The following is a 25,285-nucleotide window of genomic DNA, read 5'->3' as shown; positions in this document are numbered from 1 at the left end:
CACGAGCTGCCAGGAGACGGAGTGTGTGTAACTTTAAAAATATGTTAGCCTTAAATATGTTCGTGCAACAATGGTAACAAAATACACGTGTTTTTTGTTCATCTCTTAATAGTAGCAAGGCTTGACTTAAAGCTTTCGTGACTGCAGGAATTAATATTCTTTGGTTCTTTCGGTAAAGTCACGTAGATGGTTCAAAGAAAATAACAAAAAAACTACGACGTTTCGATCACAGCACAAGCGATCGTCCTCCTTGTTATTTTCTTTGAACCATCTACGTGACTTTACCGAAAGACCCAAAGAATATAGTAGCAAAGCTGTACAATTCAGTGGACGCTAAAAGCACTTACTCATACACAAAAAAATCAGAACATTGTGTTCCGCTTACATTCCCCCCCCCCTTCTTCTCTCTGACGTGTTCAGGGCCCACCTCAACCTCGGTCATCCGTAACCGCGCGCTAAGTTTTGTTATTTGTTCGCTTTTTAGCATTTTTGTTGTTGTTGCTCGGGATAATGTATGGGCGCGCGTTTGTCCTCGGTGCAATTACGCATTGTCGGGGATGGGGGGGGGGCCTGCGGCAGGAGGGATGGAGGGATGATAAAACCCTGGTCATTGAAGCGAGAGAAAAAAAAAACCCATCGCAGCCGAAGCTCTAACCTGTCAATTTAGCTCGATCTTGAGCGCGAAGATACAGGAGCGGCGAGGTATGCGCGCGTTTGTTGTGCGCCGAAAAGGCGATTCTGCAACCGGTGGTTATTTCTACCCCAGGTAAGGAGAGAGAGAGAGAGCCGCGAATGAATAGCCACGGTAGTAGTGGCCGGTGGCACTTGTTGTTTTTTTTACGTGCGCCTCTGGCCTAGTCATCCGTGACATTATGGAGCAAAGGCAGGCCGGCGACGATTTGCCTCTCTCGCAAGAAGCGAAGTCAGCTCCACGACTTTGCGAGTGTGCTGTCGAAATGGGACGGGGGCGTGCGGGTGCGTGGTTTGTCTGTGTGTGAGTGTGGGGAGCGCTGGCGTGGTGGTAGTTGGCGCGCTACACGATGAATGAACCCGCGTAACCGAGTTGAATTGCCGCTCACGATCAGTCACCGTGGCGAATATTTATGCCGGTCGTGGGCCTCCCCTAGGTCAACTCAGCCTTAAATCGTTAACCTGGTGCGATGTGTAAACGTCATGCACTGGGGAGATAAAGGCGGCCGGGCGTGGTGTTTAGCCGCCCATATCGGCCTTCATAAGTGCTCGCGAACTGCACTTGGCTCAAAAGTCTGTTGAAGGCTATATGGGGGGGGGGTCTTTGTCTGCGCGTAGGATAGTGGCCTTCCAGTTTGTAACACAGAGCACGCGGTACGGTGTGTTAACAGCAGCACCTGGGATACAAAGGTGGTCGGGTGCAGTCACGGCCACACCACGCAGCCACCCACCCTCGTGCGCCACAGCACTTGCCCCAACAGGCTGTTGTGGGCTATACGGGGTATCTTTGTCTTTGCATGAGAGTGGGGGGAGTGTTCTTTTAGCGGACAGCACACTACAGAAAAAAAACACTGACCTCATTTCACTTCTAGACCACGGATGTTATTAGTGACAAGTGGTATCAGAAACTGTCCTGTTACCAGTCCTATGTTGGATGAACTTTAAATTAATATCTGGGGAGACAAAGGCGGCTGTACGTGGCGCTGGCCACATTGTTTTCTTGAGCGACGTGCCCGCCTTAATAGGCGCTCGCAAACATAACTTTTCCCAGCTGTTTATTAGGGTATAAGGGAGGGGATCTTTCGCCTTTGTTTTTGTGTGCGGGTAAGATAGGGTAGGTAAATATGTTTTGAGAAATGTTTAAAAACTAAACAAACCCCTCTGTTTAACTGCAAGTTTACCAATTTTATAATTGAATAAGTGTGTTTACGTTCAGGGTTATTATGCAGAGACATAATAATAATGGTGATTATCTGCATACTTTTAATATCCCATTGTCAAACGTTTTCCTTGGTACGTGTAAACACAGGCAGTTCTGTGCACTCATAAACACGAGGCCATACCTCTAACCACACACACACCACCTATCACAACAGCTGCGCCACGGCATTATTGATTACCCCGTGGACTGATTCACGCCCCACCCCCTGTAGAGATGTGATGACTTGTAACAATTCAGGGTGCCGATTAGAATCAAGGATGGATTCTTTTCTGTTTTTGTTTGTGTGCGTGTGTCTCATTCGTATTGTCGTTTGATCATTCTGGCTCCACTGGTACAGTTTCGTTCGCTCCGCGACGCCAAATGTGCCGTGCGCTTTGACGTGAATTGCAAAATAATTGGAGTGCTTGGAGGCGCTATTTAATCACAGTTTTGTGAGAGTAAGAATATAAAAAAAATTCCCGTAGATTTATTTACAGTTTGCATGCCCTAACACTGATACAGCTATGCGGTAACAGCGCGCCGAGGTGTTTTCGGGTCGGCTACCGCATGTCGTGTCGGCACGTATGTCCGACGTTTCACGCCACGTGCTTGGGGGCTTCTTCAGGAGCGTCGAACACCGGGGGCCGAATAACACGAGGTACGAAGGAGGCGTGACGGAATCGCGTAGGAGTGTGTAGGCCTTTGTTACAAACGCCGCCCCTCCTCCAATCAGCATCAGGTGGGAGTGGCCTGCGTGGAGGGCCAATGGGATAAGCGCGTTGCCTGCCTGCCCGTCGACTGCGGTGTCCCGAGTTCGCACCTCGTGTACCACGCCGACTTCAGCTACCCCCATGGGACGAACTACGGTGCCCGCACCACCTTCGTCTGCCGCCCACCCGCCATACTGCAAGGTGACCCGTCCAGCAATCTCTTACTTCTCATCGATCATCGTCGTCATCGATGTTCAGCCATGGTCAATGCACTGCTGGATGAAGGCCTCCAACAAAATGGAGGCTCAGTTTCTTTCTTGAAAAGTTTGATGTGCTTGGAAAATGCGGTGAACCATAAGTGTAACTCTCAGATGGTCCGGAATATTTAATTAATCGGCACCCTCCATTCCCCATGGATGCCAGATAACATCTTTTGCTGCATACATAACAATGCAAGTGTAAAATACAACTTTCCAAGACATTGTAACACCCATGCATTTCGCCACAGACATCCATAAGTTTTTGCAGTTGTGTGGTCGTGGATTCGATCCCGACCCTGATGCCTGTTGTCTATTTGGAGTTTGCATGTCTATCTCCCAGTGATCTCATGGATTTTGTGTTTAGATTATTCGGCTGCTGGAAATTTCCACGTGATGATACGCCACTTCGTTGGCTTTTGCCATCGTGTGAAATTTCGAAAAACAGCCAGATAGCTCAATGGACCTTACCTGGTAAAATAAAATAATAGTTGAATAAATTTCGATTTAAAGCTTTCGTGACTGCAGGGATTCATCTTCTTGGTTATTTCGGTAAAGTCACGTAGAATGGAAATAATAAAATAATAAAAACAAAACATAATAAAATAATTCTCACGACGTTTCGGCCACAACGCAAGCAGCCGTCCTCAGGTGAAGAACAGGTCTGTCTTCTCGACAGAACCAAGAAGAATAGTTGAATAGTTTTAACGCTATGACGAGGGGAGCACCGAGAACCACTGTCATTCCCCCTCTGGCATTAATCACCGCCACCGCCGCCGCCGCAAACACGACCGCCGACGGCCGATTGTGACGCCGAATTTCTTTTCGTTTTTTCCTTTTGTCCTTCCGCCAGGCGCGAGCGCCGAACTGCGGTGTCAGGAGGACGGGCTGTGGTCCCTGCCGGAGGCGTACTGCCAGCTGACGTGCCGGGCCCCGCCGCCCATGCCCAACGCCGTGGCGCGCACCGACCGCTGCAAACACGACGGCCAGAAGGTCGGCTCCTCCTGCAAGTACCGTTGCAAGCCCGGATACCACGTGCTGCTTACCAGTCGCAAGTAAAGCCCGCTTCCACCCCTCCTGCTACCCCCGCCCCACCTTGCCCACCACCACCCCATCACGGCGTTGGAACGCGAGCAGACGTGTGTGCTCGCAAACAGCGGCAAGGCGCGACTCCCACCGTGCCCTGGTGCACGTCACGCGCACGTATCAGGCCGTTCAAACCCCTCGGCGTCATTGTTATGAATGTTGGCAAATTTTAAGGATTGGCTGTGTCATCACGTACATATATAATACACTTTTTTTTTTACAAACATCATGATTATTTTGCAGTCATAAATTTACACATTTGTTTTCGTCACGTGACAAGTTTATTTATTGGCTGTATGGGGGCGGAGGAATGGTTTCCGACACGCATTTAGACATGCGGCGATTTGACCCACAAATAAATTATGAATCGAAATTGGGCGCAAATGACCTCAATTGGGACTACACGTGTAGCAACATCTCCCCCCGCTGAGAAACTACTGTGGATTGTGCATGTGCAACGCAGCAGCGCTATCATTATAGCCTGTGAGAATAGAGCGAATATCACATGTTCAAATTGTTGTGATTATTATCATATGCCCATGATACTGGAGTTGTGCCTTTCTGCTGTTTGTGAGCACAGTTTTGCATGTTGTTGATTCTTTGTTTCCAGCCGACATGCATTTTATTTCTTTACTTTGTGATGTACAGCGCTTTGAGTAACTTGTAGAGAGGCGCTTTGTAAACGGAATTTATTGTTATCATTATTCGAATTTTTCTGTTTTTAAGGGTTTTCTCATAATGTACAGAAAGTATTTGATTTGAAGCCATGGAAATGTGTGCTGGATAAAGCACCGGTTTAAAGTTGTAAAAACAAAAAATGGTGTGGTTTAAACTCCTCTTTGGTGAAGGCTCTCATTGTAAATCGAATTTTACCCACGAGCGAATGGCGCATTAACAAAAACATTGTGCTTCAAGAGGCTCGGGAATTTTGACATTGTTCACGTGTTTTTCATGTAATTTAGTGTCCTTTCTGGGAAGAAAAAAACCCCCTAACATTATTTCGGATGCACGAGATATGTTTGCAGGCCAGTAGACACATATGGTTATTATCCAACGCACGGACAGGGAAACAATTCCACAACCCGATAATTAAATCAACGTGTGTTACCATCAGGTCAACCTGTCCCGGACCATCATGACCTTACGTTTTACTCCAGGCCTAGGTGCAACGTGCCATGTCAGCGCAAATTGATGGGATGTGAGCCTGTTCAGTGCAGTCATTTGCAACGTCACAGACACGACATATTTATCGGATCACGAGCACGTTCTCTGCTTGTTCTTGCATAAGTTCACGGTTCGAAACCCGGCGGCCACCCTGGTTATTAACACCAGTGTATTAACCGTAACAATATGCGCTGCCTGGTGCGCGGTGAACGATAAAGATCCCGTGACGCCATTCACGAGAGGGAGGCCATTATGTGCCATCGTCAGTAAAACTCTCCCCAGGTAACAGGTACAGTTGGTGACTGAATGCTGGCCACGACATTTGGCAGTGAGTGGAGTGGGCTTGAGAGCTGCAGAACAATAGACCGTAAAGCTGAATGTTCCAATCGATATGGAACTTCAGGTGGATTTTAGTGGGACGCGTTTGCTCGCTTGCTGCTCAGACCTCGGCCTTGCTGCGGTGGTGAGATGTTACTCCCTCGCCTGGTTTGCATGAGGTCGTGGGTTTGATCTCTACCCTGACACCTGCTGTATATTTGGAGTTTGCGGTGTCTCTCTCCCCGTACTCGCGTGGATTTTTCTCAAAATCCTCCGTTTTTTCCCCTCCACAATTAGAATCAGAGTATTTGACTGCTATTAATTTCCAAGCCACTTCGTTGAGCTGTCATTTGTGGACAGATCACTTCTAAAAAAAGAGCGATATAGCTCGGTGGACCTTACCTGGGAAAAAAAAAAATGTTGGAACAGTTTATAGTTTTTAGATGGCGGGCGCACGCGTGCACAGCCAACATGCTTGCAAATCCTTCCGCCCGCCTCTCTTCCCAGGGTGTTCAAGGTGAAGTGCACGGAGGAGGGCCACTGGGAGGAGGGCGGCTGCGTGCCTGTGCAGTGCCCTCCGCTGCCGCTGGTGCTGCACGGCTCCTACACGTGCACGCACCGCTTCCAGTTCGGCTCCCGCTGCTGGGTCAACTGCAGCACCGGCAACCCCAGCAAGGTCCCACCCACCTCGGACGCACAAACACAAATGCCCCCCCGCCCCCCCCCCCCCCGCGTAGCCTCGACGGACTTTTTGGTGCTCGTGCTGTCAGCGAGTCGTGCCCATGAAGGTGCCGGCGCGGAAACACGAGGGGGTCGGTGGGCAGCACCGCGCCCGGCCGCATCTGTATCTCTTGTGGCGATGTTTACACACCGCACCAGACACTCGTGGCCTCGGGGAGGCCCAGGACCGGTTCAGATAATTATCACTGGCGTTGGCTGTGAGCAGGAATCAAACTCGGGTCGCCGGGTTTGTAGCGCACACACGCATACACACATTTACAAGGGACACGCACGCACTCTGAATATGCACTAAGTTTGGGGGCCCTTTGTGCGTTCAGTGCCTTCCCTTGACCGTTTTTTCCACCACCCCATGACGATGCCTTAAGAATAACGCTTTAAATGCGGCACGAACTGCATGCTATGGTTTATCTGGGTTTGGAAACGTGGAATACCGGCAAAAGAAAATGGAACAATAGTGGGAAAGTGCGCAGAGAAGCGTCGATGGGTGCGTGCAAAACGCAGGTTGGACGCACCATGATATCAGCGGAGAGCAGCACGTGGGCTTGGGCAGGGCGAGATTCATGACGGAGTGGCAGCCTGGTGAGGGAACCTGGGGAGATGGAGTGACTAAAGCAGTTTGTGTGTACGGGTACTATATGCAATGCTACATTTCAATGACCAAGGGCGATGATGAAGGCTTGGGGAGGCCTTCATCCAACATTTAATTTACTGAAGATGATGATGAATGCATATGTATATTCATATCATATTTTGGTATTGCCAAACTCATGATGTTCATTAGATGCCTCGTTGCATTTCTATTGGCAAAAGCAAGTGATGTTGGTCATGACCTGACAAGCGTGCGTGTGTGCGGGCGTGTGTGTGCACGTGTACGTTTCTGTCACTGGACCAGCAGGGCCACAAAGTGATCGAATGCAGAAAGAACGGACGCTGGAGCGGTGAACTGCAGCTGTGCCCGCACGTGCAGGGCGAATGCACCACCCCGGACCCTCCGTTCATCATCGAATTCGACTGCCCTACTGGATATGGAATAGGTAACAGCATAGCTGGCTTCTAATTTTTTAAAAAAAATTATTAATGGGGTTATGGGGTAGTGGTACATGGTATACACGCCCTGACTGGATATGTGTGAAAAAGAGCTTCATAGCTCATCGGATTCTTCCAGTATAAAATGAATATTCTGATTCTGTGTGTGTGTGTGCATATATAGTGGGAGTGGTACTGGCCACCCCTCAGTTTCTCCGCTCAGAAGAAGGGCCATTGGACCATTGCCCAGACATCTCAGTCTCTTGTACATATTTTTTTTCCCGTTGTAAGGCAGCGGTAATTAGGAAAGTGGGGAGAGTAGATTTAGAAACTGTTACCCTCGCAATCGCTGCAACTGCCAATCTCAGTACTCTATCCGTTGAGCTCACGAAGCGATCTAATCTTTGGCTGCCCCACGGCAATCGTCCCGAATCTCTGCCGCCAGACCGCACTCCGTGACACTTGTAATTTCATGCGGAAAAACATTAAATTTTAGCGGGCGGAAAGCGGTGCAGAGTTACACCACTATTGTAACCCCATTGTCCAAGTGAGTCAGATACACAAATGCTTAATACGTCTCACGTGAATGTTTTTCAGTGGGGAAACATCGCATCATCACGTGGGTGGGTTTGGCCTTGTTGTTTTTGAGTAGAACGAGGGTAGCCAAGGCCATGCCCTGAATATCTGTCAACGTAGCCTGCATTGGGTCCAAGAAGCAGCGTTGAACTCTGAAAAAGTAAAACGCCGCACTTCAGCTTCTAGACGCCGTACCCTCTGTGAGAATATAAGAATAGGTTTTACCCTTTCTGGCAATAAAACAGTTGTGTTAAGCTGTTAAAACACCAAACAGAAACCTTTTGCAAGGAATCCCGTCTGCATTAACCACATTTCCTTGTGGTGAACATTCAAACAAAAAACACATGCGCTCATAATATATGGCATTGTATTTGCAACCGATTGGTCCACACCAGAGACAACTTTCTTTAGAGCCTAGTCTCAAAACAGTGTTAGACCGGAGAACGCCAAAAGGCGAACGGCACAAAGGCAATGCCCACTATCATGGAATTTATAGCTCGGGGCGAGCAGCCGCACAATGTGGGACCTTTCTTGCCAGTGTCAAAATATAAGAATAGGTTTTACCCTTTCTGGCAATAAAACAGTTGTGTTCAGATGGAAACCTTTTGGTATGCCGTACTCGCTTCTGCACCTGTGGGAAGGTGAAGCGGTGCCAACCTTGCCATGTCTTGCTCAAGCCACCGCTGAACGAAGGGGCCTCCTCGAGAGGAAGCTTTAGCGAGACTCGGTCGAGGGTATGTTGGCCTACTCTTCCACGTCTTGGAAGAGGTGGGAATTACTCGTACTCTACCTTGCCGCATGCGACCTGCCGGTCGACAAACTGCGGCGTATCTATGTATACTTCTGGGTGGACGGTGGTGGGTGGGGGTGGGATTTAATGAACTTTCCTTCGTTGATTCAGTTGTTGTGCCGGGAGATGCGACTGGCGACCCATTGCATTCCAAGTCCAGTTGTGTTGCTTCTGTACATTTTTGGAAGAAAAAATACTTATTATCCAGGGGCTGCTCTATACGTTTACAGACAAGTTTATTAATTGGATTCTATATTTTTATTTGAAATAACAGTGGCACCCATCAAGGAAACGGTGCCAAACAGAGTCGTAACAATGTGGTCACCAAACCGCAAGTATATTTCTAATTATGATTGTTTTCACTAAATAATTATTATTTTAGTGAAAGCAATAATCATTTTCCTCGGAAGAACGTGCTGCCAAACATCAATACATTTCTTATTAAAGTTGTAACAATTTTGATTATTTCAGTCGTATCATTGTGCAGCCAAACCACAATATAACATTTATTTGAAGACGAGACGAGTTGAATATTGTACGCAGGAACGCTTTAGATCAGGGAACAAAGTGGCAACCTTATATTGAGGTCTTACCACATATCTACTCGTATGTATGACACGCTGACAAACTGGCGCACTGCGACATTGACTTTCTTCTGCTGGTATTCGTAGCGAATAGGCCATGGGCCAGAGCTGAAGTCGGTAACGTCTAAGATATCAAAACATTATAATTATCTTCTTGGTTCTTTCGGTAAAGTCACGTAGAATGGAAATAATAAAATAATAAAAATAAAACATAATAAAATAATTCTCACGACGTTTTGGTCACAACGCAAGCAGCCGTCCTCAGGTGGAGAGCAGGTCTGTCGAGTAGACAGAGTCCCTGCAGTCACGAAAGCTTTAAATCGAAATTATAATTATCAGTACCATTTATTGATATGACTCTTTAAGACTTCCTTAATCGATGACCTTACGCATTTCTAGTGGACATCTGTGTGAAAGAGCTTCCTAGCTCATCGGATTCCTCCATCTGGATAAAGATTCAGATTTCACACGGTTATCACGCGATTCACTGTTTATTGGCCACGTCAAGAAATTGCTACCCGCTAAAGTAGTGCCATCTCAGGTGGTGCCAGCAAGTGAAACATCATCTGGGTCTGGGCTCGTGGACTACATCTGTATGTGCGTGTATGCTGAACTTATTTCACACCGTACGTAGCCAACTGTGCGAATCGGAGGGTAACAAACTAAAGCACAAGAAAGCAAGTTGGAAAGAAATGAGTTTTCGATCGAGATTGATAAAAATCCAGACTATGAAGAAATGTACCCACATGTGACATTCTTGGCAAATGTTTAGTCGCCGGGAAGAAAAAAATACCTGTCATGACTAGAAGGGCAACATCATGACGATTCCAAAGTAAAGAATGTGCTGAAACGTTTTGTGTGCCAGGCGGCGACTTGTGCGTCCGCAACGTCGTCATCGAGAAGGTTAAGCACCTCGTCCACTGTTCGAACTTTCCGTGGGGATCACCGTTGGCAGCTGTTTACTAAAATTATCTGGTGACATTTCCAGTGACATGGAAAGCGCTTTCTGCAACCATGTCCTTCCAAGCGGTGCATCAAGGGGGGGGTGGAGGGGAGGGGAGGAGGGGGCAGAAGGGATAGCCCCCCCACCACCCAACCAACCAAATAAATAAATATAGTTTTATTGACCATTTCATAGACAATTTTTGAGATGTGTCATGATTGTAAAATACATTATAAAGTATCCTGGATGTATATTAACATTTGCATTGAATATTTTTTGTTTTCTATTTTAATCCAGTAATGCGTGTTTTATCCAAAACTAAAACCGACTCATGAGCAGTTATTTCTGTACTCAGTACTTTTGGTAGGAAACGAATTTGCCCACTACCAAAGACAAAGATCCCCCGTATAGCTTTAACAGACTCTTGTGTCAAGTGCTGTTGATGAGCAGCGATGAAGGCCGGCATGGTGCACGAGGGGGTGAGTGGCCAGTTTCATGTCCGGCTGTCTTTGTCTCCACAGTGCTAATGCTTATACACCGCACCTCATTTGAGGCTGAGTTGACCTAGGAGTGGCCCAGCATCATCACTCATGTTGGCCGTAAGCAGCCCGCTAACCACTGTGTTTCACTACTTCCACTGCAACCATTGCCATCCATTGCCACATAGCCCTGCTTCCTAAATCAAAAACAGCTCTCATCATTATTAAAAACGTATTGTATTAAAGAAAATCTAACTGCTTTCATACATATGCATAGGATGCTGCCGTGGTGAAATGGTCAGCACATTGAACTTGCAGTACAAAGATCGGCAGTTCGTTTCGATCTCTTGGCGAGGCAGTTTAAACAAAATTGTGCAAATGTTTATTAAATCCACTCGCCTCTCTCCGACGAACGTTATGAATAAATAGGTTTACAACATTTTAGTCGAACGGCAGGTTGTATGCGGTGGGGTAAAGTGTGGGCATTCTCTACCACTTCTGAAGGGGTCATTTAGAGCTCTGTCTCGTGGAGGCCCATCCGCCAGCATCGGTGTGAGCCAGCAATTGCAGGGTTGCACCTTCACCTGTCACGTAGACACGACTGCGAGTGTTTCTATCCCGCGATGGTTTCGCTTTTAGCTCTGTGTGTGTGAGATGGAGCTGGCGTGGGGAGCGACAGTGCAGCGTTTGGCGTGCTGCGGGACAAACCCGGTGACCCCTGAGTTCGATTCCCGCTCGCGCGCCAACAGGAGTGAGGCAACACAAGTCTCCGTCATCAGGTGGGACCGTCACAGCCGAAATAGCTGCATCAAGTGAGGCAATGATTCAAGAAGTAATTCCTTATAAGCAAGTTGAAGGGGGGAGGAGAGGGGGGGAGCTCATCAGAATGTGGTAGCCAATGAATGGAACGTATCGGGAGGGAGGGGGGCGGGGCTCAAAGACAGCACGGAGTGCTAAGTACAACGCATCGGGAGGGGGAGGGGGGGGGGCGGGGCCAAAACAATGGACGACGGCTTGGACGCGGTTGCTGCTGCACACGCCAACACAATGGACAGAGAGGGGGGAGGGGAGGTCTGATACACATGATAGACAAAAGAACGAAAATTCCCATGTTTATACCAATGCTGGCTGAACAATGAAGAGAGCACTGCCAAAAAATAACTGGGGATGTTAACACTCGGTAAAGTAAAGTAAAATAGTGCCTGTCAGATAAGATGGTCCAAAAAAGTGTAATTAAGTCTTTTTTGCGTGGTTGATAACATCTTTCCAATGATTACTAAGTTTGTACCCATCATCACGGTTGAAATTATGTCTGTGTTTGTATATTTGTATGGCTTCGTGTACAAACCTTTGATGGTAGCCGGGAGGTTTGCAGAGAACCTTGGTCTCGGAAAAGACAATTTCATGAGAGCCCACCGAGTTGTAGCAATGATCGGCAACGGCAGAAGAATCAGTTCTGCCGTGTTTCAGATCTGACTTGTGCTCGCGGACACGATCAGAAACATGACGTTTCGTTTCTCCAATGTAGCAATCACCACAAATGCAACTCAATTTGTAGACTCCAGAATACTGTAAGTCAGGAACGACATCCTTCACAGATGGAATCAGATCACGGATTTTATGCACTGTACTGAATTGGACTTGGATCTTATGTTTGTTTAGAATTTTGGAGATCTTTTTGGTCACGCCTGCTATGTATGGTAACGTGATGGTTTTGGTCGGAGTTTCAAGTGGCTGTTTCTGTGTGGTGGGAGAGACAGCTTGGCGGATAGTACGGTCAGAGTATCCGTTCATCCTGAGGGCCCGATGTACATGACTTAATTCACCGGTCAGGTGGTGTTTGTCAGAAATGCCATGGGCTCTGTGGTATAGCGTTTTGATGAGAGAATTCTTTTGAGATGAGTGGTGGTGGGAATCCGGTTTAAAGTAGGAATTTGTGTGGGTGGCTTTCCTGTAGACAGAATGTCCCAAGGATCCGTCAGGCCTCCTCTCAAACAGAATATCCAAGAATGGTAGTTTACCGTCTTTCTCCACTTCCATGGTGAATCTGATGGATGGGTGTCTAGAATTGATGTGGTCCAAGAAGTGGTTCAATGCTGGGAGGCCATGTGGCCGGATGACGAAAGTGTCATCCACATACCTCTTCCACAGGGAAGGACGCAGGGTAGATGTCTGGATGGCGTCTGATTCAAACTTTTCCATGAACATGTTGGCTATAACTGGTGACAAAGGGGAGCCCATAGGGGTACCCTCATTCTGTTTGTAGAAGGTGCCATTCCAGGTAAAATAGGTGTTGGTGAGGCAATGCCTAACCAGCGCAGGTGCATCAGAATTCAATCCATGTTGGACTAAGTCCTCAATTATTGTTAGGGTATCCGGTACTGGGACTTTGGTAAACAAAGATACTATATCAAAGCTGACGAGGATGTCATCAGGAGATAGTACCATGTCCTTAACCATAGAGACTAATTGGGTTGAGTTGAGTACTGCTGAAGAGGTCTTGCCTGTGAAAGGGAGCAGAGTATCTGATAGAAAACGGGCTAGTTTGTACCTAGGAGAGTTTATCGTCGACACAATGGGTCGTAGCGGGGTGCCTTCCTTATGGATTTTGGGAAGACCATAGAGTCTGGGAGGTCTTGCCGCCGATGGTTTTAGAGAGGGACGTTTGCTTGGTTCGATTAGGGAAGTCGAACTCGTGATGATACTGTTGGTTTTCGTCGTTAGGCTTTTAGTGGGATCGTTTTAAATTTTGGAGTAACTCCCATCATTAAGAAGGTCCAGGATTTTGTTGTTGTATGAATCTTTATCCATGATGACCGTGGCATTGCCCTTGTCTGCCGAGAGGATGACTATATCATCTCTCTTTTTTAGGTCCGCGAGTTCAGAGCGTTCGTTTTTGCTGATGTTACTAGTGGGTTTCTTAGCATTCTTAAGAATAGTAGCTATTTCAGCTCTTGCTACATCCGCATGGATGTGTCCTATGCCTCTGAGGGCTACATCAATCTGAGAAATCATATCCTCTACTGGTATATATTTAGGGGTGACGGCGACATTTAGTCCTTTGGCCAGTACCGTTTACAGGAAAGCCACCCACACAAATTCCTACTTGAAACCGGATTCCCACCACCACCCATCTCAAAAGAATTCTCTCATCAAAACGCTATACCACAGAGCCCATGGCATTTCTGACAAACACCACCTGACCGGTGAATTAAGTCATGTACATCGGGCCCTCAGGATGAACGGATACTCTGACCGTACTATCCGCCAAGCTGTCTCTCCCACCACACAGAAACAGCCACTTGAAACTCCGACCAAAACCATCACGTTACCATACATAGCAGGCGTGACCAAAAAGATCTCCAAAATTCTAAACAAACATAAGATCCAAGTCCGATTCAGTACAGTGCATAAAATCCGTGATCTGATTCCATCTGTGAAGGATGTCGTTCCTGACTTACAGTATCCTGGAGTCTACAAATTGAGTTGCATTTGTGGTGATTGCTACATTGGAGAAACGAAACGTCATGTTTCTGATCGTGTCCGCGAGCACAAGTCAGATCTGAAACACGGCAGAACTGATTCTTCTGCCGTTGCCGATCATTGCTACAACTCGGTGGGCTCTCATGAAATTGTCTTTTCCGAGACCAAGGTTCTCTGCAAACCTCCCGGCTACCATCAAAGGTTTGTACACGAAGCCATACAAATATACAAACACAGACATAATTTCAACCGTGATGATGGGTACAAACTTAGTAATCATTGGAAAGATGTTATCAACCACGCAAAAAAGACTTAATTACACTTTTTTGGACCATCTTATCTGACAGGCACTATTTTACTTTACTTTACCGAGTGTTAACATCCCCAGTTATTTTTTGGCAGTGCTCTCTTCATTGTTCAGCCAGCATTGGTATAAACATGGGCATTTTCGTTCTTTTGTCTATCATGTGTATCAGACCTCCCCTCCCCCCTCTCTGTCCATTGTGTTGGCGTGTGCAGCAGCAACCGCGTCCAAGCCGTCGTCCATTGTTTTGGCCCCGCTCCCTCCCCCTCCCGATGCGTTGTACTTAGCACTCCGTGCTGTCTTTGAGCCCCGCCCCCCTCCCTCCCGATACGTTCCATTCATTGGCTACCACATTCTGATGAGCTCCCCCCCTCTCCTCCCCCCTTCAACTTGCTTATAAGGGATTACTTCTTGAATCATTGCCTCACTTGATGCAGCTATTTCGGCTGTGACGGTCCCACCTGATGACGGAGACTTGTGTTGCCTCCGAAACGTCGTGATTTTTCTTTTTATTTTATTTTATTTTCATTAATTTTTATGTTTTACCTACGTGACTTTACCGAAAAAACCTAAGAATATGCCAACACATTACCCCCCCTCCGTAGCTTCCAGCCATCCCGGCTGCTAACTCCCCCGCAAGTAAGCAACCGACGTACAATTATACAGAACAACAACAAGTTTGCTCCAACAATAACAAAACAACGCAATCAATTACCCAAACCCAACTGTACAATATATACACTGAGAGAGAAAAAACACACAACAGCGAGAGAAATAAAATAAAATTAGCAACCCAACAATTGCATCGTACAAGATCCCCACAATCAACATATCCCATCCACAATGTGTAAAAACGCCCGTGAGCTCGATGGCTAGCAGGATCAGCCAAATACTCACCACGACTCATGCGAGCGTGACAACCCATGACGGTGTGGGAGTGTGCAATGCGTAGGGATTACGCGAATCGAGTCTTTGAACGAGTCCGTGATGCTGGTCCTCCAAGCGGGTTGGGCTCGACTGCCCTGGAAGGCCCAGGGGGAACAAGAAATCGACCTGACGAAGCCGGCTCCTCACGAAGAGCAGTAGGCCGGGTCGTCAAGTCCTTCACGTCCAGAGCACGCGAGGCCGACACGAGCGGCCGCGTGCGAGGCATCAATCGCGTGGCGCCTTAGAGAGCAGGGAGTCGTATGAAGGCGGACATCCTGGGGGCCGCCGTTGAGGAACCCGGCAGCCCGATTGGACGTGCCCCGGTAGGCCGCAGTTGTAGCAGGTGACCCGTCCACTGCTGGACTGGGAAGAAGCAGACCTCGCCCGCCGCCAGTCGTCCTGCCGCCGATCGCCGTCACCCTGACGATTTGCCGCTCCGCTGATGCAGCGTGCATGCAGGAGCAGGCTCCTCGTCTGAGTGGGCCCCAGGCTCCGCGGAAGACGCAGAGCACGTCATAAACAACCTGTCACGTTGCAGGATTTGCTGCGCCTTTATGCACCTGGAGATCTTGAGCGAACCCACCTCTCCGTCCTCGGCGGGGAGCAGAGTATGGAGGTCTTTAGTGAGTCCCAACATCTTCTCGAGGACCAAGGGGTCAAGGCCGTCATAGTCCATTTTCGGGAACGCGGCCTTCGCCAGCGCCAAGAGCGCACTTCGGTAGGAAAGAGCCGACTCACCATCCCCTTTCCGCCTCACGGCGAACTTCTGATGGGTGTTCAGAGGAGGCTCGAAAACAGCAGCCATCTGGTCAAACGCCTGCATGAGGGTGGACCTCTCGGACAGCGGAATGGCGAGGAATGCCGCCAAGGCATCATCCTCGAGGGCGACGGGCAGCGCTTTCAGCGCATCTGCCTCCGACCATCCCGCCAAGTTGGCATTGGTGAGAAATCGCCGCTTAAATGCCACCCAGTCGCCGCTGGCGGCAACAAATTCTTTAATGAAGGGCAGCCGACGGCGGAGCGACTGGAGATCAATCGACGAGGACGTTCCCGCTTCAAGCTTGACGGGCTCAGTGCTCCCCGCTGGCGGCAAAATGGCGCCCGCGAGTGTGGGCAGCGGCGATGGTGTTCCCGCCTTCTGTAAAATGTCGGCCGAGTCGCCCTGTCCGGATAACTCTGCCGCTTCCTCCTTCGCCGTCGAGGGCAGGGACCGCATCTCAACGAGGATGGAGGATGCCAATTGGAGGAGGTCAGTGAGACGGCTATGCACGTCCCTGACGAGCTCCTCCAAAGATGGCGAGACGCCGCGCGCCCCGACTGCACTCTGCTCTGCCGGCAGCGCCTCCGCTCCATCCTCGGCGGCCATGGGCAGAATCAGCTCCTCGTCGTCTTCGTCGTCCGATGCCCGTACACGAACTCTAAGACATGTAGACAAAACTTGTCTACCGCTAGCTACAGTCTATCAAGTTGGTCACTTCCGACACCAGTTGTAGAGAGTCCAACGTTGTCTTAGGAGCAACACTATTTATTCAATAAATCCACATACCATCACACAACCTGCACTTGGGTGTTGAATGCTCATCTAGCTATGCTACGGCAGAACGAGACACGGTTCGCTATCCCTGCCCGGACCACAAGCTGGGTCCCGGACCGCGTGGCTAGAGGCTTCTTTTACCTGACGTGGATCTTCATCGCCAGCAACACGAAGAACCCCGAGCCCCTCACGGGGCCCCCGTTATATTGGCCTGGGCTGGGGCTGGCTCCGCCCGTCGCCCCGCCCACCTTCTAGATCTCTCGAGCTCTTTCCCGAAGGCTCCCCGAGAGCTCTTTTATACCACGTGACCGCCCAGCGGCCCGCATCCACCTGTGGCCCCCCTCCAATATCATCCGGTCACATGTCGGCAGGTCAACCAGCAAATCATGCCCCAACGTAACCATGGCTGGCTGACACTCCCTCTCCCTCCCTCACCGGGAGCCCGCACCGTACACTGTACGTGGTGCCTCCGCACTGACCAGCGCTCACCCAAGCCCCGCTAGGGCTGGTATTACGCCCAGAAAGTGGGATACACATAATGCCAACACATTATCCAACGTGGCTTCGTAAGCCCGGCATCGCACAGTGACAATCACAGTCACAGCACATGTATTTCAATTCAGATAGTTATACCTGCATAATCCCACGCAATGGAATATTCAATTTGTAAGGGTGTCCAATGTCTAGTGACGCGAGAGTAACACACAGTCACACGGATCCTCTGTATAGCTTGAACAAACTGTTGGAGCAAGTGCTGTTAGTGAGCACCTATGAAGGCGGGCACGGCACACGTAATCAAACGTGGATACATGCATTACAAAAATCTACAACTTATCCACAACAGGACACTGTCGAGTAAAACCTTTATTATCATTCTGTATCTTGTTACGGGTGAAATGGTCCCATAGCTAGTACAGTATGCATGTGTTGTGACATCGTGGGATGTCAACGTGCAGTGCCGGCCCTAGAGAGGCACGGCGTGCGGTGTAACGACATCGCGGATACCACGATGGTGTGGGTGTAGTACCGGCCCTAGAGGGGCCCGGTGAGTGCTGATTGATAGCGCTAGATGGCACCACGCTTTGCGTGCAGTGCCAACCCTACAGGACAGGATTTGTGAGTGCCGGCCGAAGGATAAGTTTACTCGAGGTCATGGCACTCTGGTTGACCCGGGAGGACACGTGACCAGTGAAGTCTACAAAGGGGCCCCAAGAGGGGGCCAGGGATTGCCACGTGATTGGGACCCAGATCCTTCCCGAGGATTCTGGAAGGTGGACGTGGCCAAGGGCGGAGCCGGCCACGCCACAGAGAATATAAGCCGGGTCCCAAGAGGGACCAGGGTTGTTGTTCATCCTGGAAGAAACCTTCGTCTACGTTCTCCGTTCAACGAGTCTCCAACACGTGGACCCAGGCCGAAGCTGTTGGTCCTGGTCCGTAGTAGCAGTTACGTTGTAGCTAGTGTAGTTAGCCTGGTGGTCACCACCTGGCTAGCTACACCAGTCACGTGGTAACTAGTGTAGTTAGCCTGGTGGTCATCACCATAGGTTGTCATTCTGTTAATGGGAAAGTTACCCCGTGTGTTGGAACTGAATAAATGTGTTGCCTCCAAGTCTACGTCTGCGACTCAGTTGAAGCCATTACACATGTATACAATGAAAAACATCTGTAGAGTCTTGGACAGGGACAAGACAGCCAAAGCCATGCACAAAAACATCGCAATCAAGCACACGCGTAAATAAATGCGGTTCAAAAGTAGGATAAATAATGCAATGGATATTCAGTGAAATGTATCCAAGTTTTTATTATTTGAATTAGACGGGTAACTTGCCACATTTCGAAACAAGACTTTTTGTCTGGAGTGGCCACCACTGGTATCGAGTTGGGTGAGATTTTTGCTGTGTTTTTTCAGGAGTCTCCTGATTATCATATATTCAACAAAACATTAAGGACGTACACATTTTTATCCAATTAGCTTTCCAAAAAACAATCGGTTGGCTGCCGTACGTAGCCAACTGTGCCTGTTGGTTGGCTACATACGGTGCAGAAGAAGTTCAACATGCACACTTACAGAAAAAAACTTTTATTTTAATAAATGGAAGTTGGAAGAAGACAAAAACAAACATCGGTTGGAAACCTGGTTAAAGGAATGTTCTATTGGTGGCTACACTTAGTACAATGCAAGCAAATCGTCGCCAAGTTTTGCACAACGTTTAGTTGCTTGAACATATTGGGGTTTGGGCAGTGGCGTGGCGGTTGGCGTTACTGCAGTATGAACCCAGCGACACGGGTTCGATTCCTGTTCACGGCCAACACCAGTGACGATTATCTGGACCGGTCCCGGGCCTCTCCTAGGTCGACTCAGCCTCAAATGAGTACCCGGTGCGGTGTGTAAACATCGCCACTGGGTAGACAAAGGCGGTCGGGCGTGGTGCTGGCCACCCACCCCCTCGTGTACCGTTCTGGCCTTCATAGGTGCTCGCTAACAGCACTTACCCCTTCAGTCTGTTAGGGCTATACGGGGGATCTTTGTCCTTGTTTTTTGTCATCCAGCAGTGGATGAATAAATGGCGGTGCGTTTGTTTATTATCGATCCGAATGCTTCAGGTTGGCTGCAGTGTAAACGTGACAATGACAGCCACCATCAACCGCGGTCAATTCACGAATAAAGACTTTGTCTCTCTCGATTCACAATGGACGCTTACACTTTTCACTTTCACGCCACAGTATCTCTTATTAAGCCGGGCACATGCTTGTAATTAGCTATGGAACGTACTGAGCTTTTTGGGGGAGTTTTGTGTCTGGATCATCCTCTGTTCGCTCCTCCCCGCTGATCTTTAACCAAGTTTATTATTGAACTAAGCTGGGATGGCCCCATGTTCCTGATGGCTGATTTAAGAATGAAGTTAGTCGCTGGTGATTATTAGTAGAGTGAATTTTTCCATCTAGTCGTGTTCCCCTCCTCCCATCTGTGCTGAACTGCCCAGGAATTTGATGGTGTAATCCGTCACTGGTGTATTGAAGTCTATTTATTTATTTAAGTTGAACAAGATTGCCTACACAGCACTCTCACTTTCCTGTAGAGTCGCGGTGATTCCCAACGTTTTAGGCCTGCGGACCGAAGTCAACCGTCAACATTCTTTTGTATTTCAAAATAAAATCTTCTCCAAATCGTCCAAATCCGTTAACAGTTTGGCACACCATCTGGTGGAGGGCAAGGCGGGGGGGCGCAGGGGGGGGGGGGCGCGGCGAGGGGGGGCAGCGGGGGGCCACCCAGCCCCCACCGGCCTTGCGTAGGCCATCCAGTGCTTTGCAGACCCACCGGTTTGGAGCCCGTCTACTCTTAGAGGTCTAAAAAGAGGTGCATAAATGAATCATTAACAACAACAAAAATGGATGCTTAAGCTCATAATGATATGTGCATCGAATCAGGTGTGTAAGAACTGGTGGGTTTTCTTTCCATATGCAGGTGGTGGATTCACAGTTGCTCTGTTGTCCACCACCCAATCAACTTGCAACGTTGGGCCAACGTTGGAATATGGTTGGAACCATTGAACAATTGTTGGCCCAACCTTCCATATTTACTGTGGAGTGGCTTGTCACATTCACCAAAATGTAGAATAAGTATATAGCTTATATAATCGAATTGAGATTCTTTAATATTCGTCATGGAATCGTGACGGTGGCGGTGGGGTGGGGGTGGGGGGTGATGAATCATTACAACACTGGTGACTTCCCACGAATATTTTATAATAATAAATTAATTTAACTTAAATTATGTAAATGTTCAGTTTGAGGAACTGCCTACTGTCATGTTCACGAAACACGTCACTCCGACTCAAGAGTTATCACTGAGATACATTTTGGAGTTCAAGGCTATCATTCACGTATTCGTCAATATCATCGAGTGAAGTGATTAGTGTCTGATTAAAGTGAATGCTAGATTTTGAGAATGTGCGCCTTCATCAGTGTTACTTTGCAAAAAACCTGGAAAATTGTGGTGCCTCTTCCACAATTAACATTCGTTCCCTCTCACTGGTTTTATGTCAAGAAAGGCTTTGTTTTGCATGCAATCTCTGTGGCGTTGATTATGGCGCATTGCAATTAACATTCATCATTGTGCTATTACCAAAAAGAGACCTGTACGTTTTAGTGGTGCCCTCACATGGCTCAAATAAAAGAAGCACAATTTGGATTTACAAACTATCTAAATATGACCGCATCTCAAAACATTAATTTGATACATTTCTACTTAATTGTATATTCCAGACACAAATGTTTTGATGACACAATTTCGCACTTATAGTTATGTGGCAGGCACGTTTGCACGTGTAGTCTTGTTTGCTGTTGTGAAGCGTTGTCAATGGGCCCCCGACATTTTTCATTAAATTTTTTTCATCACGCAATCAAAATGAGCACCAGGCCCCAACGACTCAAATCGTCAGGTGGCCAACGACAAACCACGCCAAATAGGCAACACGTTGCTTGAACTGAGCAAGGTTATGTAAGAGCTTTTGGGGAGAAGAGGCGGCGATGCAAGACAATTCTCAAGTCAAATCAGACGTGATGAGAGAGGCAGAAAGAGGATCGTGGTGACCTGCAGTGCGGTATGCATGAGACAGAGGTCCGGCGGATTGAGTTCATGTTTTTGTTTTTTGTTTGTTTCGGTTGCACCCGATTCAAGAGCCGAATGGCTCACAGGGCTATACCTAATAAATGAACTTTGAACATGAGCACAGGAATCATTGAGTTACGTTCAGCTGAACAGTCGGTCGTAATTATGATAATTTTGATTCATAGGGTGCCGTTAATCAATTTGATCTCAGAATACCAAGCATGTAAAGGTGAAAAACTCAGTGAGAAGTAATGAGGGAGAGAATGAATTAAAGGGACAAAATGGAGAACTAGAGAGAGGCCCTTTAAACAGATGGGTCTTCCGCCGAGACTTACAAGTCTGCATTGACTCCGAGTTTTTGAGCTCCGAGGGCAGGAGCCTGGGCGCCATGCAGACACGAAATCTCGATCACTACAGATTCGGAGTCATCCAACGGCTTCGTCACAGTGAACGTATATGTATGTTGAACTTCTTTCGCACCGCACGTAGCCAACCATGCTAATCGGAAGTTTGGCGGCGGGGGGGGGTAAGGACTAAACACAAGAATCAGTTCAACATTTACACGTTATGACAACGATGGTGATGGTTTGGTTTCTCCCTGTTGCCAGGATCCGTGTGCAAGCCAACCTGCCTGATCCCACAGAGCGACTCCGTCTTGCTCCCTGAGAATGTCACCCTCCCGGAGAACGTCACCGCCCTGTCGCTGCCGTACTGGACACTCCCCACCAAAGTTGAGGTCAGTCCTTTCTTGAAGCCGCGCATGAGGATTTTCGTGCGGAGGGCACCCCCCCCCCAACCCTTTCCCGTTCCGATGACTTATGCATATGTAACGTGTACGCCATCAGTTGTTCTTCCCAATTCTATTCCGTTGACTCACGTGTGCTTCCGATTCTGTTCCGATGATGTTCGTACACGTAAAAGCCATGCGGGAGGGCGTGTGGCACAGTTTTGCGCCAGCTATCGCAGAGTGAGGTCGTGTCGCTACAGTTCTCTGCAATGTATTTAAAAACAGTGGCGCTATGTCTCTCTAAATAAAATTAACACTGAACTTCTTGCGTGTTCTGAAATTGGGCGGTGGATGGGACCCCACCCTGTAACTTGGAGACATCTCAGACACGGGAAAGGGTTAAATGCCTCAGCAGCTGAATGCGCCTTGCATCACTCGCATCTCGTCTCAACAATCCCAGTGCCCTGCTGCTGCAGGTTTACGCGCTAGTCTGCCAGCGCGGGAGTTGCGATGTGGCTTTTCTCAATGAAGTACATTGTGAGAATTTTCATAAAATTTGGACGCGGATGCCAGTGCACACCTAACCTCTTTTCTGTGTGACCTCACGGGATGTTTAGGGTCCACTGCGAAACAAACGGTGCATATTCCTTCGGTCAGTAAAAACCACCATGATTAACCAGGGCGGTCCATGGGCTTGAAGCGCGAAAATCTGCAAACAAGCGGCAAATGCGCTGCTGCTGCTGAGCCATGTCACCTTGTGTTGACATTGCGAGGATGTTTTTTTTAGTCTGAGCAGCAGTGGCATTGCATTCTTGAAACCAAGCTTTCTTGATTTGTTTTTTAGTTGGCTGTAGACAGCTGCAGCGTTGGTTTAAATCACGGCAGGCTCCTGTTATGTGTCGGCATGAAGGTGTATTTACGTTTTCGTTGCACGCCTGCATCTCTGTTATGAAGGGGGAGGATAAATGGTTTTAAAACAGACAAAAAACACTCAAGTGGAGTTCTTTACTTTTGTGACAACGTGCAACAGCAGTCGCTTTTACGATGCATCGAGTGATCCATTAGTAATATCGATTCTAATATCAGAGGTAGCTCTGTCAAATCTACTTTCGAGGGCGGTTCTCTCATCCGATGAGCACGGTACAATGTGAAAGAAGTTCAGCAGACACACAAGACCTGTTTAAAGCTGCGTGGTGGTAGTGGCAGCAATGGCGTCATTACCAGCAGGTGCAGAATGTAGCAAACAATATACATATGTAGTGACGCACTCGGAGACACGAGGAGAAGGAGGCACTGTATTCATTAACAGCCTTCACAAGTAGCAAGGGACAACTACAACTCTCAGTCAGGACAACTGGCAGACTGCCGGACTGACGATGCCGAGAAGGTGAAGACGTTGACAAAGACTCCAGCAGCCCGGCAGGATTCCACTCCAGGCGACAGCCCCAAGCCTTCGCTCGGGGTCCCCTTTTATCTACCCGGCGTGGCCTCGCTCCGCCCCGGCCACGCCCCCCTTCTAGAACATACTAGCGGGTTCCCGGGCTTACTTCACGTGCCCCCACACATCACATTTCCCCCCCCTCTCTCTGACTTATTACGTGACCTGCTGACAGACAGGGCTGCTGCAACTGCAGATCCCCTTCTCTGCCAGCAAACCGCGCTATGCTACGTAGTGACCCATTCCATGTCACTACACATATACAAATACATTAACGCTCCCCCCCTCCCTCGGGTCCCTCTAACTGTAGGCTCACAGTGATTGGGGTGTTTGCTCGCCCAACACGCAACCGGGCGGGGGGGCTGAAGCAGTGACAAATTGGCACGTTACGTTCGCGTGACAAACCTTACTGATCGTCCGCGTCGGGTAAATGTGAGTGTACGACACAAATTGCGGCATTTGACTCGACCCAAGCCCAAGAAGTTTTTTACATTTTTTAATTTTTTTTTATCACGAGTAGTAAATGATTCGATGCGGAAATGTTCTTGTCAATCGACAGGAGATCGTCTGCACGGGGAAGAAGGAGTGGCACCCCCCACCACATGCCATCTACTGCTTCCAAAATTGCGAGGTGAGAACCCTTTGTATGTACGTACGTATGTTGAACTTCTTTCCTTTGCTCGAAACTCAAACACAAACCATCTTTAAGGGCCGAGCGTCCAAGTGTTGCCAGCCATTTCAAGTACAGTACGATGCTCCGTTTTCACCTTGCGCGTGAAATGAAGCAAAATTTCAAACAGCTTGAAATATATCGTTTGTGTGTGTATATATACAGGTTGGTGGGGAGGAGTAGTGTAGTGGTTTAGAGCACTGCGCTACCAACCCCGGCGACCCAAATTCGATTCCCGCTCACGGCCAACACCAGTGATGAGTATCTGAACTGGTCCTGTGCATTGTCTAGGTCGACTGGGCCTCAAATGAGTACCTGGTGCGGTGTGTAAACTTTTAAACTCGAGAGACAAAAGCGGCCGGGCATGGTGCAGGCCACCCACCCCCTCGTCTGCCGTTGTGGCCTTCATCGGTGCTCGCTAACAGCACCTTGCCCCAACTGTCTGTTAAGACTATTCGGTGGATCTTTGTCTTTTTTTATAGAGGTTAAGGTGAAACCTTGCAATGTCTTGCTAACGCCACCACTGCTGGCAGAACGGCCTTCACTTTGGAGAGCCCCTCTAGAGGGTGTCTTGGCCTACTCTTCCATGCCGGCCAGGCGTCTTGTACGAGTTGGAAGTTGCCCCACATTTTATTCCGTAACACGTGGCCTCACCATGCACCCATTCACACTGCTGGGATGGACAGAGGTGGGGGGGGGGAATTTAAGAAATTCGAACCAAAATTTCAGCTGTGCTAACCATTGCAACATGGAGCATATTATATATATCTATAGTGATAATAAAATAGCACTTGCTGCGTCTGGCTTTCATTAACAACATAATGTGTGTAGGCTTGTCAGATAGGTTACTGCACTTTGATCATCCGAATTAGGCTACGGGGAGTCCAGCGTTGGATTTTTAATGTCATAAATTAGCTTCACTTTCCATGCCCAAGGATACTCATCTCAAGTCACGATCTGTGGTTTAATCTTCGCGCGTCGATCGATCGGTTGAACATTTTTTTTATGGGCCGTTAAAAAAAATT

At 48.4% G+C, this 25,285-nt stretch overlaps 1 protein-coding gene across 1 annotated transcript in view; it reads left to right on the top strand.

The window, feature by feature from the left end:
• LOC144724287 (pappalysin-1-like) overlaps positions 1 to 25,285 on the top strand; it is a 156,978-nt gene that overhangs the window by 112,715 nt on the left and 18,978 nt on the right. Inside the window, exons 17-22 of the mRNA XM_078603273.1 lie at positions 2,625 to 2,802; positions 3,712 to 3,913; positions 5,934 to 6,102; positions 7,063 to 7,201; positions 22,034 to 22,161; positions 24,150 to 24,221. Coding sequence (XP_078459399.1) covers positions 2,625 to 2,802; positions 3,712 to 3,913; positions 5,934 to 6,102; positions 7,063 to 7,201; positions 22,034 to 22,161; positions 24,150 to 24,221 — 888 coding nt within the window. The remainder of the gene's footprint in view (positions 1 to 2,624; positions 2,803 to 3,711; positions 3,914 to 5,933; positions 6,103 to 7,062; positions 7,202 to 22,033; positions 22,162 to 24,149; positions 24,222 to 25,285) is intronic.

This window comes from Lampetra planeri, chromosome 20 (assembly GCF_965212315.1).
Source record: "Lampetra planeri chromosome 20, kcLamPlan1.2.h2, whole genome shotgun sequence".
Lineage (NCBI taxonomy): Eukaryota > Metazoa > Chordata > Hyperoartia > Petromyzontiformes > Petromyzontidae > Lampetra > Lampetra planeri.
This window is presented reverse-complemented; position numbering and strand designations above follow the sequence as displayed.